Here is a 19,185-nt window from a genome sequence, read left to right as displayed (position 1 = left end):
AATCATTTTACAGAGAAACCTATTCCTTAAAAGGTCCATCACATAAAACTTTAAACCTTTCCCTAAAAGCAATTAGGCCACCACAAATTAAATTATTGAAAATCATTGAAGCTGCCATAAATCCACATTTGTGCAATTGTAAACTGTTTTTTGTACTTCTTTGGTTAGTGGAGGAGACAGTGAAAGCTACTGATTTACCCCACCACCATAGGAAGAAACAAAGCAGATGATTAATTCCACAAATCTACTGGATTTCTAAAATCAACTTTGCACCTCTTGAATAAGTAGCAATTTGGAGACAAACTATAGACGTTTTTTCTCAGTGACCTTAAGATTAATTCTAATGGCAGATTTCATCAAGGGCTGTTCCAAATGTGTTATTCCTGTTAATTCATACAACCAGATGTTAACAAGGCACTGTGCAGTTTGGAAAATGAGCCAGATTTGGGTACAAGATCGTATGTGTTAATGGAAGTGCAGGATTATGTGCAACATGGCAATAGGAGTAATTATCACAGGAATAGCTTGAAAATAGAATTCACGGGCAGATAAGCAATCTGATTAAATGGATTTCATTATCATCTGAGACAAACTGACAGCAGTGTACCTTGTCATGTGAATGTGCATGAAACCTGTTAACGGGTGCATAGGATGCATTTCTGACTTATTATTAGAGCCACAGGATAGGCTTCCTAATATTTGATACTGTTCTGTTGTATGAGAGGTTAACACTATAGAATAGGGTAGGGTAAGAATTGATTTTGTTGCAGTTTCAGAAATGATATGGTTTGCAAACTCTTTGCTATTGTTGACAATGGATTAGTTGAGGACATAAGTGAAAACCAGAACAAATAATTAATGAAAGATATTACAAACCCATTGCAGTGCTGATCTTTCATTGTCTTGTTGAGCCTGTAAATTGTCTCATGAATCCTGTAGGAGACTTCATTGTTTTGGATGTTCACAGAATGACTATGGGCTTTAGAATAATAGCTGCTGCTGATGGACAGAATGAGTCCAAACTTCAAGCAGCCAACAGTCTTTCAGCAAACATATTGTTTATTTTAATTTTGGTTGAATTGGAAAAGAACATAAGTGGACATGCCCTTGGGTCTTGGTTTGGGTAAGAGAGTTACAAGTCTCAGGTCTGTATAGTTTAACATACTGAAAGCTCAATACAAGGTTTTGAGTATGTCAAAGACTTGCGACTAGACTGTTCTGTGTCAAACTGAGACAGCACAGGTTAAAGGGTTAATGATTGTATGGTTAGAGTTATAAAGCTCCGGGAGGTCATGAACCAGTTGACCTCTTGATCAAAGAGCTGTTGTGGCTTTGAAACTGTAAAGCTTGATTCCATAGCCCTGACATGTATGTGTTATGCACAATCATGTACTTTGTGTTTGTTTATTGTATGATAAGGGTATAATCTAGTCACATGCAGATTCCCTAGCCGAAGTGAAACTGTCCCATATTCCTTCTCTGTCCAGATTGTTGTCTCCTTCATTTCTTTTCAACTCTTCATCTGATGACTGATGGATCTCCTTGTTTTGATTGGTAGGTGTCCCACATATAAAAACATAAGAACTCGGAGCCCACAATCCAGCCCCAGGAACCTGCTCTGCCATTCAGTACCATCATGACTGATCTCATCTTGGCCTCAACTACACTTCTCTGTCCAATCCCCATAATCTTTCAATCTGTTCATAATTAAAAGTTTGTCTAACTCCTCCTTAAATTTACTGAGTATCCCAGCATCAAGTGCACTTTGGGATAATGGTTTCCACAGATTTACCACTTTTGAGAAAAGTATTTTCTCCTCCTCTCCGTTTTAAATCTGCTACCCTTTTTCCTAAAACTATGACGTCTCATTCGAGATTGTCCCACATCTTGCATGCCTCAATTAGATCTCTCATTCTTCTAAACTCGAGTGGGTAAAGGCCTAATCTGCATAATCTCCCTTCCTAACAAAAACACCCTCACCTCTGGAATCAATCAAGTGGATCTCCTCTGAGCTGCCTCCAATGCAACTCTGACGCCGTCAAGTGGACCAAAACTGTATGCAATACTCTAGGTGTAGTCTCACTAAAGCCTTGTACGCTTGCAGCAACACTTCCCTACTTTAATGCCCTCTTTGTTTAGCAATAAATGTCAAAATTCCATTTGCTTTCATCGATACCTGCTGCATCTGCAAGCTGGTTTTCTGCAATTTATTCTTGAAGACACCCAAATCCCTCTGCCCTGAAAGCACACTGAGGTTTCCCTCCATTTAGATAATAAGTTGCTTTTCTATTCCTAACCTATCCATAACCATTTGAACATTTCTTTTTTCTTTCCTGCAACTTACTTTTCCACCTGTTTTAGTGTTGTCTTCAAATTTGACTGTAGAACCTTCTATCCCTACATCTAAGTAATTAATATAAATTTAAATATTTGGGGCCCAATGGCTGAACACTGTGGCACTCCACTAGTTGTATCTTGCCAACTAGAACAAGACCCATTTATTTTGACTATCTGCTTTCTGTTGGTTAGCGAATCATCTAGTCAAGCTAATAAATTACTCTTAACTTCATGATCTTACAATGTGTATTAACCTTTTGTGAGGCATCTTATCAAATGCTGTCTGGAAGTCCAGATATACTACACCTACAGGATTCTCATTATCCATTTTACTTGTTACATCTTTTAAGAACTATAGCAAGTTAGTCAAACCAGGATTTACCATTCCTAAAACCATGCTCAGATGGTTTGCATTTTGACTTTCCAAATGTCCTGCTATCCATTTGTTAATAATGGATTCTAACAATTTCCTGTTGACTGATGTTAAACTTACTGGTCTTTGGTTTCCCACAGCAAACGTTTTTTTCTCCAATCTGATACCGGTCCAAGGAAGCCCTCTTCTAAAATGCTAATGATGTCCCTCCCCCAAATGATATCTGTATCTAAGCTTAAAATAGTGTGCGCTCATTCTCAACTTTCTTCATCAGAATAAATATTTTCTCAGTATCACATTTCTGACATACGAACAAGAGACAGGAATATGTCATTCAGCAAAGGTTACGGGCCCTGACAACATTCTGGAAATATTTACTGATGAGTTGTGCTCCAGAACTTACTGTTGGAACAAGTACAGTTCCAATACAGTTACAACACTGGCATCTACTCAGCAATGTGTAAAATTGCCCAGGTATGTGCTGTATACACAATATAGGACAAATCCAGTCCAACCAAAAGCATCCTATCCATCTATACTTGATCATTTGTAAAGCGATAGAAGGTACCAGCAGCAGTATTATTAAGCAACATTTGCTCAGCAATAAGTTGCTCAGTGACGCCCAATTTGGGTTCTGCCAGGGCCACTCAGCTCTTGACCTCATTACAACCTTGGTTGAAACTTGGACAAAAGAATTCCATTGGTGAGGTGAGAGTGACAGTCCTTGATGTCAAGACTGCATTTGAACCACTGTATCATCAAGGGAACTTGCAAAACTGGAGTCAATGGGAATCGGGAGGAAAATTCTTGGTTAACGCATAGGAAGATGGTTCTGCTTTTTGGAGGTCAATCATCTCAGCTCCAGGACATCTGTGCATGGAGTTCCTCGGGGTAGTGTCCTATGAGCAACCATCTTCAGCTGCTTCATCAATTACCTTCCCTCTGCCATGAAGTCAGGAATGGGGGTGTTTATTAATGATTGCATAATGTTCAGCATCACTTGCAATTCCCAGATATGAAAGCAGTCCATGTACAAATGCAAGAATTGGACAGTATCCATGCTTGGGCTGAAAACTGGCAAGTAACATCCATGCCACACAAATACCAACTCTATTAAGATACAGTCTAACTATTCAACAGCTTTACCATCACTGAATCTTTATAGTACAGCACATAACTCATCATTTGAACTCCAAAGCCTGTCCACCATCTACAAGGCACAAGTAAGGAGTGTGATGGAATACTCCACACGTGCCTCGACAAGTGTGGCTTCAACCACACTTTAAAAAGCTGGACATCATCCAGGACAAAGCAATCCGCTTGATTCAGTCGCAGCAGTGTTGCTATCCACAAGATGCACTGCAGAAATTTGCCAAGATCCTTTGCACCTTCCAAATCCATGATCATTACCATGTAGAAGAATAACAGTAACAGATAGATGGGAACAAAACCATATGAAGCCACTCACTACCTTGACCTGGAAGTATATCGCCTTTTCCTCACTCTGTTAAAATCCTGGAATTCCCTCCCTAACAGCATTGTGGGTGTTGCCTACACCAAATGAACTATTTCCTGATGAAGGGCTTTTGCTTGAAACATCGATTTTCCTGCTCCTCAGATGCTGCCTGAACTGCTGTGCTTTTCCAGCACCACTCTAATCCAGAATCTGGTTTCCAGCATCTGCAGTCATTGTTTTTACCTGCTTCATGAAGGGGGCTCACCACTACCTTCTCGAGCAATTATGGATAGACAATAAATGGTGACTCAGCCAGTGACATCCACCCGCTACAAGTGAACTTAAAAAAAGGGTTTTCTTACAAAGGAGAAAATTGTTCTACTGAAGCTCTATTCCACAAACCCCATCATCCTTCATGGCTCCAGTTGTTATTAAATGGCAATATTTGTGTACCTTCTAGTGTTCTTTATGTCAAATAAGTAGATCACAAAGCACTTATAAAGTTGGGAATTCTACTTGAGACTTCTGGCCTGTGATAGAGGGCATTGCCTACATTCTCAGTGAACACTTCCTTACTACGTAGCACTCCTGCACATGAGCAAAATTCCATAAAGGTTCCTGCTGATGAGACCTCTTGCATTTTGTTTCAATCAGAGCTGGGAAGAACTTCCGAAGATCCTATCACATCCCTGAATGCACGTCTCCTGCAATCCACCCGCTTGGCTTTGCCAGCCAATCCCAGTATCCATATCGCCCTACGGTTATCAGCGCACCACAGCGTGCACGATGAACGGAGATACCTACACAGGCTGAAAACTGACCTTCAAAGCAAACTATCCAGGTAATCATTTCAGCCCTATCCAAAATTTCAAAAAAGCCAAGGATGCCTGGTCCTTTACTCATTTGGTATTTTAAGCTTTTTCATACAAAGAGAACAAAGTAGGGATAGGTGTAACAGATCACTTGAACCGTTGTTCAAAGTGACTAAAGTAGAACTATACAGAATTTACAATGCAGAGAAATGCCATTTGATCCAACTGAATCATCTGCCCGTGAAATTTGTAAGCTTCCTTACATTACCTCCAGAGTTGACCATTCCAACATGCTGCTGATAGTCTCTCACCATGCAATCTCTGAAAATTTGGTGACTTCAAAGTTCTTCTGGCAGTGTCGAAACTCAGTTAATCCTAATTGTCCTGCACTTGCTGTCTTAGAATGGCAGTCCAGCAATGTCTGAACATTTAAAATTTCCTCCCTCTCTCCCTCATTTGGGCTGTCAGCAATATCTCTGACTCCTGGAAACTTGGCCTACTACTCCCTGATTGGGTGCTCATTGTAAAATCGAGATTAGTTACCTTTGTGATTACAATATGTTGTTCAATGCATCCTGTAGCAATGCCAAAGGCTCTTTCGATAGCATCTACCAAAACCCAGACCTTTACTACTTCGGATAAGTGCAGCAAATGCATGGAACCACCACCGCCTGAAAGTTCCCTGCCAAGCCATATTCTATTCCTGAATTGGAATTATATCACCATCCCTACAGTGCCACTGAGTCAAAATCTTGAATCTCCTTTCCTAGCTGCACTGTGTGTCTCCCAGCAGGACTGCAGCAGTTTGAGAAGGCAGCTCTGCACCACCTCCCAAGGGTGACTAGCAGAATAAATTGCTGAGCCTGCAATACCCATATCCAATTAGCAAATCACAAGAAAGCTCTGAGACCTGCTGATTTATAAATGAATTCTGCCCTCTGCTGGCTCCAAGGATTTGCCAGTGTGCAGCCAGGCAATGGGGCTGACTGATGGATATGACATAGATGGGGAAGGGCCTTAAAGGGTTTGTGCTTAATGATGACAGGAAGGACTTATCGGACTTTCACAATCCTTTCTTTTAGTTTCTCAGGTGTACAACCCTCCACAGATCTTGCCGCCCTATACCTGCTGGCCCTGCGTGCATCCTGCCAAGACCATCATAGTCAACACCGTGCAATTTCATATCTGAAAAGTAGACTCCGTGCTGAGAAAAAACACATAATTCGTAAGTACTTTCAAACCTTTCTCGTGTGTGTGTGTGTGTGTATATAGGGGGTTGGTGGGGTGGGGCGGTGGTGTTTGATTAGGATTTCTATGGAGGGTGAGTGTCCTGTATGTTTGAAATATCTTGGGTGCTCGCTGTGAAGAATCAGGCTTGGAGGTTCTATATAGAGTAATGAGACTGTCGATAGGGAGATTTGTACAGAGGGCTACTGCAGAGGCTTTGAGAGTGTCTTTGGGAGAATGTCTATCTGGCTTTGTAGATCAGACTCTCTTTACAGAAAGTTTTAAAATTTCTGGGGATGTCACTCTCAAAAGTGTCACAAAGGATAAAACTTGCTCCTTAAAGATTCCCAGATTGATTTATAACCAATGCAGTACTTCTGAACTGCAGTTGCTGTTGTAGTGTATTTTTAAAAAAAAACACATTTGAATTTGTGCATAGTAACCTCCAACAAGTTTGAAAAATATTACCATTGGCACCTTCTCTAGTTGACGACTGAGAAGCAAATATTGGCCTTGACACCAGGTAAACTCTGCATGGAATCTTTTTAAATGCAATAAGAGCAGCCAGAAACTTGGTTTAACATCTGCTCAGAAAGATTAACAACTCTAACACCTCCAACAGTGTAAAGTTCCACAGTTATGAGCTCAAGTCGATGATCTCTGGGAATTGATCCTTCCAGCCTTTGACTTCAAGCTAAGGGTATGATCACTGGACCACAGAACAAATGGAGGGTGAGATCATCCGTTAGGTACCCGGAGAGCACAGGGCACAGGTGATATTATCCAATCTCAACAAATCTTGTTCCATAGAGGTCAGAATGGAATTAATGATTTCTGTCTTTAAGTTATTTGAAATTTTTGTCTATTCTTGCATTGGAATGTCAGGAACATTATGGCAGGAAGCACATCTGAATGTTACAATCTCTGTTGCCACTATGGTGACAAAATATGGACTATAGATTTTCAAATAGCATTTCTGATGATGCTGTGCCTATAAGAGATGTGTTCTGTCCTGTTCCTGTTGCAGAGGGTTATTGTCACAGTGGCGCAGCAATGTCTCCTTCAGACAGGCAGTTGGAAAATAGCTTTGAGTTCCGCTGTGTGTACTTCTTAAAAAAGTAAGACAAAAGAAACATGAGTGAACTGGGTCAGGCTCACACCGATCCAAAAGGATTTTGAGTTTGCTTTCAGTTATTTGGTGGGTTTTTGCTGGTCATTGGAGCTAAAGGCTTCGATTCTCTGCTGCTAGAGTCAAGTCTTTGGCAGAGAGGGTTCCTCTTTAAAAATCAAAAGGGACAGATTACTTCTTTTGGTGTTTCTTTGTATTGGACTGGAGAGAGACAGCATGTGAGAAGAATAACTATGTTCCTGAATTGCATTTACCAAGTGTGTGTTTATTGGATGCTGCCTAGATTGGGACAATTGATGATTAGTGGTTAAATAGTACATTTCCTTGTTAAGTATTTCAATAGAATAAAATTATTCCAATTACTCTTTTTGTTGTATTTTAACTATGTTGTAAGAATAAAGTGTATTTTGATTAAGGCTTAGTGGTGGAACAATCAAATCATATCTGGAACACAGCACCTTACCTTTTTAAAAAATATATAAAAGTAAGGGTCTAGGCTGTCACCATACTTTGGGGGGGGAATAGCTGATCCATAACACATTGTTCGATTTTAATAATTAAACTTTCATGGACTGAAATTGTCTTAAAAAGGGGCAAATATGTTGACTTAAAGTGGCTACAGCAAGCTCCTGAGCTGCCAGATTAATTCCATGAAGCTTGGACAATGTGGAATGAACCAGCATAGACTGAATTGAAATTAGTATTTATCAAAAATCATTGAATCCAATCAACCCAGTCAGAGTGAAGTGGCCCTCACCATCTGTGAGAAGTGTCACACATTAGAAATGGAAGACTCACTTGCAATTATCAAGCTAGGGGACATTGAAGACAGGCACAGAAAAATTGAAACTGGCTTGTATGACATGTAGCACATTACCTAAAAGCATGTGAAGGAACTTTCTTGTATGTTCAAGCATGTAAATTAGAGTGTTATATTTTACAATTTCCACTGTAAACTTGTATATTCTGCTATTGTACGCCAGAATGTTGTATCGTGAGTGTGTTAAGTGTTGTATTGCATTTTAGATGATATTGTGGAAGCAGCCTCAGTCAGTTCTGACTGTGCACAATTACATTTCAGCTTGCTGATATTTTACTAATCTGTGTTTCATCTTCTGATTCCAGAACATGATGTGTCTTTCAACAACTATTACCAGTACAGTCTGGGTGTGCTGGCACTGTGTGTGAATGATGTGAGGATAGATAGCAGTGTCCTGTCAGGACTAGTACCACATGAACACCATCACCACTGGTTTCATGCCCTGTCAGGATTGATGCCACATGAGCACCGCCGGCACTGGTTTGGTAAGCTGACCAAGCTTCTTTACCATTGAATCCATATCTTACTATTCCTGTATTCAAATCATCTTACAATAAAAGCTAACAATCCACTAGCCTTCCTAATAGCTCTCTGCATTTGCATGTTAGCCGCTAATGACATTCACAAAGACACCCATGTTCCCTTGTACATCCACACTTTCCAACCTCTCCCCATTTAAGAAATACTTGCATTTCTGTTTCTCTCACCAAAGTAGGATAACTTCACATTTATTTTCACATTCCATTCCAACATCTGCCATGTTCTTGCCCAATCACTAAACTGTGTTACATCATCCTCACAACACATTCCTGCTGAGCTTTGTATAATTTTCAGATTTGGGAAATATTTGTCTGCATACTATTTCATTGATATATGTTGTGGATTAGCTAGGGCCACTAAGTACTGATCCTTGTGATGCCCCACTAGTCACAGTCTGCCAACTCCAGAATGATCTATTTATTTCTACTGCTTCTGTCTGCTAGCCATTCCCTAATGCATGTGAGTGCAAGGTCTCCTATTATTTGTGCTTTAACTTTACTAACCAACCTACTTTGGGGGACTTTATCAATTTGACCAGTAATGTTCTCAAATAAGCTCCAAAAAATTTGTTAAACACTATTTTCCATTTACAAATCCATGCTGACTATGACCAATCAGATTACCTTCTCCAAGTGTACATTTATTTTTAATAGTAGATTCAGGTATTTTTCCTATGACTGGTATAAGACTGATAGGTCTGTAGTTCCCTTTTTCTTGGTCTTTTGTTAATTAGTGGTTTGACATTTGCTAGCTTCCAATCTTCAGGAATCATTCCAGCATCTGGTAGTTTGGGAGCTCATCCCCTATGCATCAATTATTTCTAGCTATCTCATTCTACATCCCAGAGTGTTGAAGAGCAGGTCTTGGGGGCTTATAAACTTGCAGTCCCATTAATTTCTCCAGTATAACCTTCTTACAAATACCATTTTTTAAAACCAATATTTCATTTTCCCACATCACTTGATCCCTAATTCTGGGAGTTTTCATGAAAACATACAAAATAATCATTTACCTTCACCATTATTTCTCTGTTCTCTATTATAAAGTCTCTGAAAGCTAGTGTGCTTCCAATTAAACCTGTTGGACTGTAACCTGGTGTTGTGTGATTTTTAACTTTGTATATCCCAGTCCAACACCGGCATCTCCAAATCATAAATTCTCCTGACTCTATGTGTAATAGATCCCTAGTCAATTCGTTAATTAATTCCCTTCTTGTACCTGTAGAAGTTTTCACTTAGTTTTTTTTCGTAAATTGCATTCATGTTCTGTTCTTCCTTTCCCTTATCAATTTCTTGGTCTTCCTTTGCTGTATTCTTAAAAACTTTCCAGTTCTTGAATTTATTCCTAATTATAGAGTCATAGAGATGTGCAGCATGGAAACAGACCCTTCGGTCCAACCCGTCCATGCCGACCAGATATCCCAAACCAATCTAGTCCCACCTGCCAGCACCCGGCCCATATCCCTCCAAACCCTTCCTATATCCCTCCAAATCCTTCCTATTCATACACATTATGAGCCTTTCCCTTTTATCTTATGCAATCTATTAATTCCTTTGTCAGCCATGGTAGACTGACCTTTGTTGAGATTTTTTCTTTGAGAATGGGAGTGGATTTCATGCCCTCCATCGCTAAATGCATATTGTTTTAGAAGTCACTCTTCAAAGAAAGAAAAAATGTGTTTCATATGAATAACATATACTTTTGAAAAATATTCCTTTGTCAGTAACTTTAAATTGGTCAATACTGCAAGTCAGAAGATGGGTCTTACGTCCCGTTATTTATAGCTCTGGATTTTCGGTGAACTTCAGTTGGAGCCATTTGGATACATATGATCTGATCAATATAATTGAGAGGAGCAATTGGCTGATTTATTTGTGTGGGGTTTCTTGAGCAAAAAGCATTTGCCAAGACACTGATTCTTGATCTGATGTGGGCTATTGAACCAATAAAGCAACTAGACCTGTGCCTTGATTTAATAGTTTATCTGGAAGATGTTGCTACAGACATTGTAGCATGCTGTCAGTGCTGTACTGCAGCGTCAGCTACTTTTTAATGCTTTAGTCTTGTGAAGTCAGATTTCTGACTTGTGTGCTACGCAAAGATCCAGACTGACACCAATATAATTATAATGCACACTTGCGACGTGCTTGCTAATGACCTTAAGAGGAGCATAAGTTGATATTGCCTGATGTCTTGTCTTGTACTTAAACTCCCCACAACTTAAACTTTTTGACATAGTTAAATTAATAGTTAATCTGGCTCTGTTTTAACAGTTGGCACAGCAGCGATGATGGTTTTGGCACTTAAGTGTGTCAGTGAATCTAAAGTGCCCCACACTGGAACATGGATGTACAGCAATGATACAAGAATGAAGGTACAAGCTACAATGAATAAAATGACGCAAAAGATACAGGATCGACAAGCAAAGAATGGCGAAATTGGGGACATTTACAGCACATCACTGGCCTTGCAGGTATTATCTTGAAAGGTTTCTCCTGTATTGACATGCTAAAATTGAGGTCATACTTGGGTAACAACAGAAAGATAATGGTGCAGAAAATGTGGCCTGTCTATATTAACCCACTGACTACTGAATGACATTTTCTGAGGGTCTGTGATCATGGTGTATTAAGTGATTTTAAGAACAAGGAAAGAAAATCAACACCATCTTCCTCCAATACCTCTATATTATTCAACTTGATAGAATTGCCCTCACACTTGGTTTTCCTTAAACCCATCCCAAGCATAAAAACTGATGATTTATTTTTGTATTTCCTCTCAAGGATTCATCCTTTGTTCACCCCCCCTTCCTTCATTTGCATGTTTTACTTTGATGTAATCAAAGCTTCCACATGCGCACTGACCTCCAGCTTTTACCTCTCCACATCCCAAACTGTTCATTGCTTATTTACATCCAGTCCTGAATATGTTCATTTGCTCCCGTTAATTGTTGGAAAGAGCAGAAATGCTTTGTTTTCTCAAGCATAATCTCTGCACCCTCACCAAAGGCTTGACCCTGCTCTCCCAACCACAGTCTCAGGTCAAATCGGATCATTTGTAACCCCCAGTTGCTGTTTGAATCTAAGCTAAGCTTCTGATTCCATTCTCTCAATTGTCAATTTTGTGTTTGGCCTCAGTAAAAACATCTATCTCAGCCAGTCTATCACCAAAACTTTTGTCAATGCTTTCATTGCCTGTTAAAGTTAAGTATTCCAGTGCTCTGGTTTCCAAACCTGCATCTAGTAAACTGAGCTGGAGACCTGGGTGAAGGCATTGTGGTGCATCTGGGAAAGCATATGTTAATTGGACACCTTAACAGGAGCGATGTTCAACCCTCAGTTGTGTAATGTTTAGATTTGGTCAGTGGTCAGTAACTGATTGACTCACAGGTAAGAGGACCACGGATTCAGTTTTAAAGAGGTTCAGCCTTTATCTTTGTCCAGCAGTTATGAAGACTGCCTGCCAGTATGGATAAAAATAAAGGCAAGAGAAATGAAAAGTAAATGGACTGCTGGTACATTCAAATGGTTTGGTGTTGACAAGGAATATAATCATTAATTGGGATAGATACTCCTTTTTGCATCACGATGAAAAATTTGAAGGCTGTTATCTGCCACTGCCAAACCCATCTGCAATTGTAGAAACATCATATTGGACTCAAAAGGTCAACTCTGTTTCTCTCTCCACAGATGCTAAAGGACCTGCTTGATTTCTCTGACACTTTGTTTTCATTTCAGATCTGCAACCCTAGCATTTTTGCTTTTATATTAAGAACCTGCTCTTGACTGGCGAGGGAAGGACAAGAATCCAGTTGTTGTGGGCAACACAGGAACCAACAAAATAGGTGGAACTAGGAAAGAACTTCTGTTACTTAAGAAACAGAACAGTAATCTCTAGAATACTATGCAAGACTCGAGCAATTTAGCATAGAGACAAACAAGTTAGACATTTTAAGTGTATTATTAAAAGTGGAGGTAGGCGTTCTTCCATTGGGACTTAACCCAGGCTAGGATGAGTATCCTTATACATCTAATAACCAGGGCAATAGATAGTTCTTTAAACTAACAAGTGAAAAGGATGTTTCCAGTAAGGGTAAATTTATAAATTTAAAACCAGTTGTAGAGCTGAATAACCATTTGGTTGTAATCAAGCAACATGTGTCAAGAATGGATAGAGTTTAATAATAACAGCAAAGGCAACATAAGGGAAAAATAATAAAATGTTCTAAGTTTTTGTGTGGAGCCGCAGGAGATGGAGATACTAAATGAGTATTTTGCATCAGTATTTACTGTGGAAACTTACATGGAAGATATAAAATGCAAGGAAATAGATGTTGACATCTTGAAAAATGTCCATATTACAGAGGAGGAAGTGCTGGATGTCTTGAAATGCATAAAAGTGGATGAATTCCCCAGAGCCTGATCAGTTGTACCCTAGAACTCTGTGGGAAGCAAGGGAAGTGGTTGCTGGGCCGCTTACTGAGATATTTGTATCATTGATAGTCACAGATGAGGTGCCAGGAGAAACTGGAGGTTGGCTAATGTGGTGCCACTGTTTAGGAAAAATGGTAAGGAAAAGCCAGGGAACTATAGACCAGTGAATCTCATGTCAGTGGTGGGCAAGTTGTTGTTGGGATTCCTGAGGGACAGGATGTACTTGATTTTGGGGAGGCAAGGACTGATTAGGGATAGTCAACATGGCTTTGTATGTGGGAAATCATGTCTTACAAACTTGATTGAGTTTTTTGAAGAAGTAACAAAGAGGATTGATGAGGGCAGAGCAGTAGATGTGATCTATATGGACTTTAGTAAGGCTTTTGACAAGGTTCCCCATGGGAGACTGGTTAGCAAGGTTAGATCTCATGAAATACAGAGAACTAGCCATTTGGATACAGAACTGGCTTGAAGGTAGAAGGTGGTGGTGGAGAGTTGTTTTTCAGACTGGAGGCCTGTGACCAGTGGAGTGCCACAAGGATCGGTGCTGGTTTCACTACTTTTCATCATTTATATAAATGATTTGGATGTGAACTTAGGAGGTATAGTTAGTAAGTTTGCAGGTGACACCAAAATTGGAGGCGTAGTGGACGGCGAAGGAGGTTATCTCAGATTACAACAGGATCTTGATCTGATGGGCCAATGGGCTGAGAAGTGGCAGGTGGAGTTTAATTTAGATAAATGTGAGGTGCTGCATTTTGGGAAAGCAAATCTTAGCAGGACTTATACACTTAATGGTAAGGTCCTAGTGAGTGTTGCTGAACAAAGAGACCTTGGAGTGCAGCTTCATAGTTCCTTGAAAGTAGAGTCGCAGGTAGATAGGATAGTGAAGAAGGCGTTTGGTATGCTTTCCTTTATTGGTCAGAGTATTGAGTACAGGAGTTGGGAGGTCATGTTGCAGCTGTATAGGGCATTGGTTAGGCCACTGCTGGAATATTGCATGCAATTCTGGTCTCCTCCCTATCGGAAAGATGTTGTGAAATTTGAAAGGGTTCAGAAAAGATTTAAAGAATGTTGCCAGGATTGGAGGATTTGAGCTATAAGGGGAGGTTGTATAAACTGGGGCTGGTTTCCCCGGAGTGTCGGAGGCTGAGGGGTGACCTTTATAGAGGTTTATAAAATTGAGGGGCATGGATAGGATAAAATGACAAGGGCTTTTCCCTGTGGAGGGGCAGTCCAGAACTAGAGGGCATAGGTTTAAGGTGAGAGGGGAAAGATCTAAAAGAGACCTAAAGAGCAACTTTTTCACGCAGAGGGTGGTAAGTGTATGGAATGAGCTGCCAGAGGAAATGGTGGAGGCTGGTACAATTGCAACATTTTAAAAGGCATCTGGATGGGTATGTGATTAGGAAGGGTTTGGAGGGATATGGGCCAGGTGCTGGCTGGTGGGACTAGATTAGGTTAGGATTTCTGGTTGGCATGGACAGGTTGGACCGAAGGGTCTGTTTCCGTGCTCTACAACTCTATGACTCTAGAGGCTCCAAAACTAAACCTGTACCACAATTGATGGCAGCATAACGGATGAATGGACTTTGATCTACGAGCCATTGGTGAGACATGACTGTAGCAAGTCCAAGGTTCAGAACTAAATATAGCAAAATATTTAACTTTTAGAAAAACGGGCAAATGAAAAATATGGAGGGGTAACCATGGTAAAGAATACACTAAAGGAAGATTCTTCGTCCAGAAAAATCAGGATATGGAATTGGTATGGGTGGTGCCAAGGAACAAGAATGAGTAAATGGGATTAATGTTTAGAATATTAATCACTGTTGAACAAATCATATTTGAGGGGAATGTAACAAGTATAGAGGATATCAATTCTCTGGGCTGGCCAATCCAAATTGATTACATTATCTTTTAGGCTGAGTTCAGAAGGAGGTTCTTGAGAAAGATTTCTGGAATAATATGTAGAGGAGCCAGCAATGGAACAGGCTGTTTTTAAATCTCATATTGTGTCATGGTAGTTAATTGTGATCTTGTGGTAAATTGCCTTTTGAGGAAAGATAATGTTCATAATACAACTGAATTTCCTATGAATGTTGAGAGTGTTTGTGTGAAAGCAAAAAATTAAGATTAGGTTAGATTCCCTACAGTGTGGGAACAGGCCATTTGGCCCAACCAGTACACACTGACCCTCCGAAGGTTAACCCACCCAGACCCACTCCCCTCTGACTAATACACCTAACGCTGTGGACAATTTAGCATGGCCAATGCACCTGACCTGCACATCTTTGGACTGTGGGAGGAGACCGGAGTTCCTGGAGGAAACCCATTCAAACACTGGGAGAATGTGCAAGCTCTCCACAGACAGTCCCCGAGGCTGGAATCGAACTCTGGTCCCTGGTGTTGTGAGACTGTAGTGCTAACCACTGAGCAACCATGCTGTCCCTTTAATTAAATATAATTGAAGCAAATTCTAGAGGAATGAGGACAAATGGCTGAGGTAGATCGGTCAGTTAAATAAAAGACATGATTGTAGATGAGCAATGCATTTCATTAGCATTGCTAATTTTTTGCTTGAGGAGTAGACAGTCCACTGACAAAGTGGAGCAGCCAAGCTCACTGAAGAAAAATAGATTAAAGGAAGAGGTTTAGAGTTGACAAAAAACAGCCACAAACCTAGAGATTGGGAGATTTTAAAGAGTCAGTGAAGCATGTTACAGAAAGGATAGAAAGAAGAAGAAAACAGAATAGAGTTATAATAAATGGCCAAGAAATATAGAAACTCTGGTCTCCTTTGTGTTGGAAGGATGTTGTGAAACTCAGAAAGGATGTTGCCAGGGTTGGAGGATTTGAGCTATAAGGAGAGGCTGAATAGGCTGAGGCTGTTTTCCCTGGAGCGTCAGAGGCTGAGGGGTGACCTTACAAAGGTTTGTAAAATCATGAGGGGCATGGACAGGATAAAATAGATAAAGTCTTTTCCCTGGGGTGGAGGTGTCCAGAACTAGAGGGCATGGGTTTAGGGTGAGAGGGGAAAGATATAAAACGGACCTATGGGGTGACCTTTTCATGCAGAGGGTGATGTGTGTATGGAATGAGGTGGTGGAGGCTGGTACAATTGCAGCATTTAAAATGAATCTGGATGGGTTTATGAATAGGAAGGGCTTAAAGGGATATGTGCCAAGTGCTGGCAAACGGGACTAGATTAGGTTAGGGCGGCACGGTGGCACAGTGGTTAGCACTACTGCCTCACAGCGCCAGAGACCTGGGTTCAATTCCCGCCTCAGGCTGTGTGGAGTTTGCACGTTCTCCCCGTGTTGCGTGGGTTTCCTCTGGGTGCTCCGGTTTCCTCCTACAGTCAAAAGATGTGCAGGTCAGGTGAATTGGCCATGCTAAATTGCCCGTAGTGTTAGGTATGGGGTAAATGTAGGGGAATGGGTGGGTTGCGCTTCGGCGGGTCGGTGTGGACTTGTTGGGCCGAAGGGCCTGTTTCCACACTGTAAGAAATCTAATCTCATCTAATCTAGGTTAGGATATCTGGTCGGCATGGATGAGTTGGACCAAAGGATCTGTCTCCATGCTGTACATCTTTATGATTCTGTAAATGTATTCTAAGAATTTTAACAAGTAAAGATGAGCCCTCTAGTGGCAGAGACAGGAGAAATTTTAACTGGGAATAAGGAAATGACAAAGCAATTAAATATTTTGTGCCTTTCTTCATGGAAGATGCAGAGAGTATGCTGGAACTCATGGAGAGTCTGCGATCTGAAGAACTGACAGTAACTAATATTAGTAAAGAAATAGCATAACAATGGGGGAAACAAAGCACATGTATTTAAGCTTTTTTTTATTTTTAAAAAATATTTTTATTAATAATAGATTTTTAAATATTACAACAAATACAAAACAATGCAATTCAAAACAGTACAAAAATAGTACAAAACTAAACCCAAATAATAAAAAAAAATTCCCCAACCCACCCTCCTATATGAATGTATAAACACATATAGGGAGGTATAAAATTTAAAAAAACCCTAAACTAGCTATTTAACTAACTAAATAAATACCTAACAACAAACAAATAGTAGTAACTCAGCCCAGCCAAGCAAAACACTCATACATTCACAGTTCCTCCTCCCTGGATATTGGACTCATGAAACACAATCGTTACGGCTATATAAACGCCCTTGTTAGTGTGGCAGATAAATCTGTGTCCAGGTATTTCAAAAAGGGTTGCCATGTCTTGTAAAAATTCTCAGTTTTGTGGTGTACTATATTTGTGAGAAAATCCAGGGGAATACGCTCCAAAACAATCTTCCGCCAACCCGACAGGCCTGGGGGCTTTCTGATATCCAACCGAGCAAGATATTCTTACACAGAATGTAATAATATTGAAAAGTTTTGCCTCATGCACGTCTGCAGGAAATACAATGGGTAGGCCTAAAAGGAGCGAAATAGGGTCCTTCTTCACCCCTACACCTAAAATCTTCTCCATTGCACCCCCACTACAGCGCTCCAATATGTTTGAAGCCTGTCACAAGACCAAAGACAATGGGTAAGAGTGCCCGTGCTGACCTTGCACTTGGGGCATGCTGAAGATACCCCTGGTTTAAATTTTGACAAACGGTCTGGGGATAAGTGGATCCTGTGGAGAATCTTCAACTGTAAAGCATGGGTCCTATTGCAAATTGATATCTTCCTTGCATTCTCCCCAATATCCTCCCATGCCTCTGAAGAAACTTCAACACCCAGCTCTCTTTCCCACATCTTGCAGAGTCGATCAGACTCTTCTGAGGTGGCACCCCCCAATTGGTGATATAGAATACTGACAGAGAGTGTACTCTTAGCCCTCAATACCCCCTTTCTATGTCAGATTTGTAGGGATCAGTCAAAAGTGTGGTCCTTTTTTGAATAAAATCCCTACCTTGGAAAAAAAAACGAAAGAGGTCTCTATTAGGTAACTCGTACTTCCGTACTAACTGATCGGAGGACATCATTACATCTCCCTCAAATAAATCACCCATGCAAGATATACCCCTAGCTGCCCAACGTTTAAATCCTGAATCTATCTACCCGGTTGAAAACCCAGCATACCCATTAAAGGTGTAAACAAAGATGTTTTGCCAATATTACCTTCCCTCTGCTGAATTGCCCTCCATGCTTTAACAGTATTGATGAGTATTGGGTTATGGCAATATTCCCTAACTGTTCTCACCTTGTCCAAAAACAGCAAACTGGTAAGGGGTCACCTTGCCTGGGAGACTTTGGTATCTAGCCATATTGAAAGAGGGTCCCCACAAACCCAATCACTTACGTAGGTCAAAAGCGAGCTTAATTGGTAATTTTTAACATCCGGAAGGTTTACTCCCCCCAATCTGTGAGGCAACTGCAGTTTGGCTAATTTAATGAGGGGCCGTTTACGGTGCCAGATAAAGGAGCTGAACCAACTGTTCAGTCTCCTGAGTGTTTGTTTATTGAAAATCAGGGGGAGCATCAGTATAGGGTATAGCAAACCAGGGAGAATATTCATCTTAATAAGCGCTATCCGACCCAACCATGAGACTGGACGTACCTCCCATCTTTGGAGATCTTGTTTAATTTTTTCAAATAATTGAGTAAAATTGGCTTTGAACAGCCAATCCAGAACTGGAGTAATGAATATGCCCAAATACACAAAACCCCCCTGTGAGCACCTAAATGGGAATCTATAGTCACTCTCAAGAGCCAACACTTTTGTAAGGCCACCCATAGGCATAGCCTCTGATTTAGCAAAATTAATCTTATACCCTGAAAAAGCACCAAACGTGTGAATGTATTGTATCAGGCAAGGCACTGAGACTGCTGGATTTGTCAAGAAAATTAGAACATCATCTGCATACAGCGAGATCTTATGTAATTTTGACCCCACTTCTGGAGCTGATATATTGAGATCCCCACGAATGGCCTCTGCCAACGATTCAATCACCAACGTAAAAAGTAATGGTGAAAGGGGACAGCCCTGCCGGCTGCCCCTAGAAATATTAAAATTGCTTGACCGTACCCCGTTGGTAATGAC

At 40.6% G+C, this 19,185-nt stretch overlaps 1 protein-coding gene across 3 annotated transcripts in view; it reads left to right on the top strand.

Moving 5' to 3' along the window:
- Nucleotides 1–19,185, top strand: part of LOC122562793 (transcobalamin-2-like) — a 59,853-nt gene that overhangs the window by 13,245 nt on the left and 27,423 nt on the right. For all 3 annotated transcript variants that reach the window (XM_043715987.1, XM_043715986.1, XM_043715988.1), the window contains 4 exons: nucleotides 4,821–5,007; nucleotides 6,061–6,203; nucleotides 8,460–8,639; nucleotides 10,968–11,167. In XM_043715987.1, the coding sequence (XP_043571922.1) occupies nucleotides 4,821–5,007; nucleotides 6,061–6,203; nucleotides 8,460–8,639; nucleotides 10,968–11,167 (710 nt within the window). The remainder of the gene's footprint in view (nucleotides 1–4,820; nucleotides 5,008–6,060; nucleotides 6,204–8,459; nucleotides 8,640–10,967; nucleotides 11,168–19,185) is intronic.

Source organism: Chiloscyllium plagiosum, chromosome 25, assembly GCF_004010195.1.
Source record: "Chiloscyllium plagiosum isolate BGI_BamShark_2017 chromosome 25, ASM401019v2, whole genome shotgun sequence".
In the NCBI taxonomy this organism is placed as follows: Eukaryota; Metazoa; Chordata; class Chondrichthyes; order Orectolobiformes; family Hemiscylliidae; genus Chiloscyllium; species Chiloscyllium plagiosum.
This window is presented reverse-complemented; position numbering and strand designations above follow the sequence as displayed.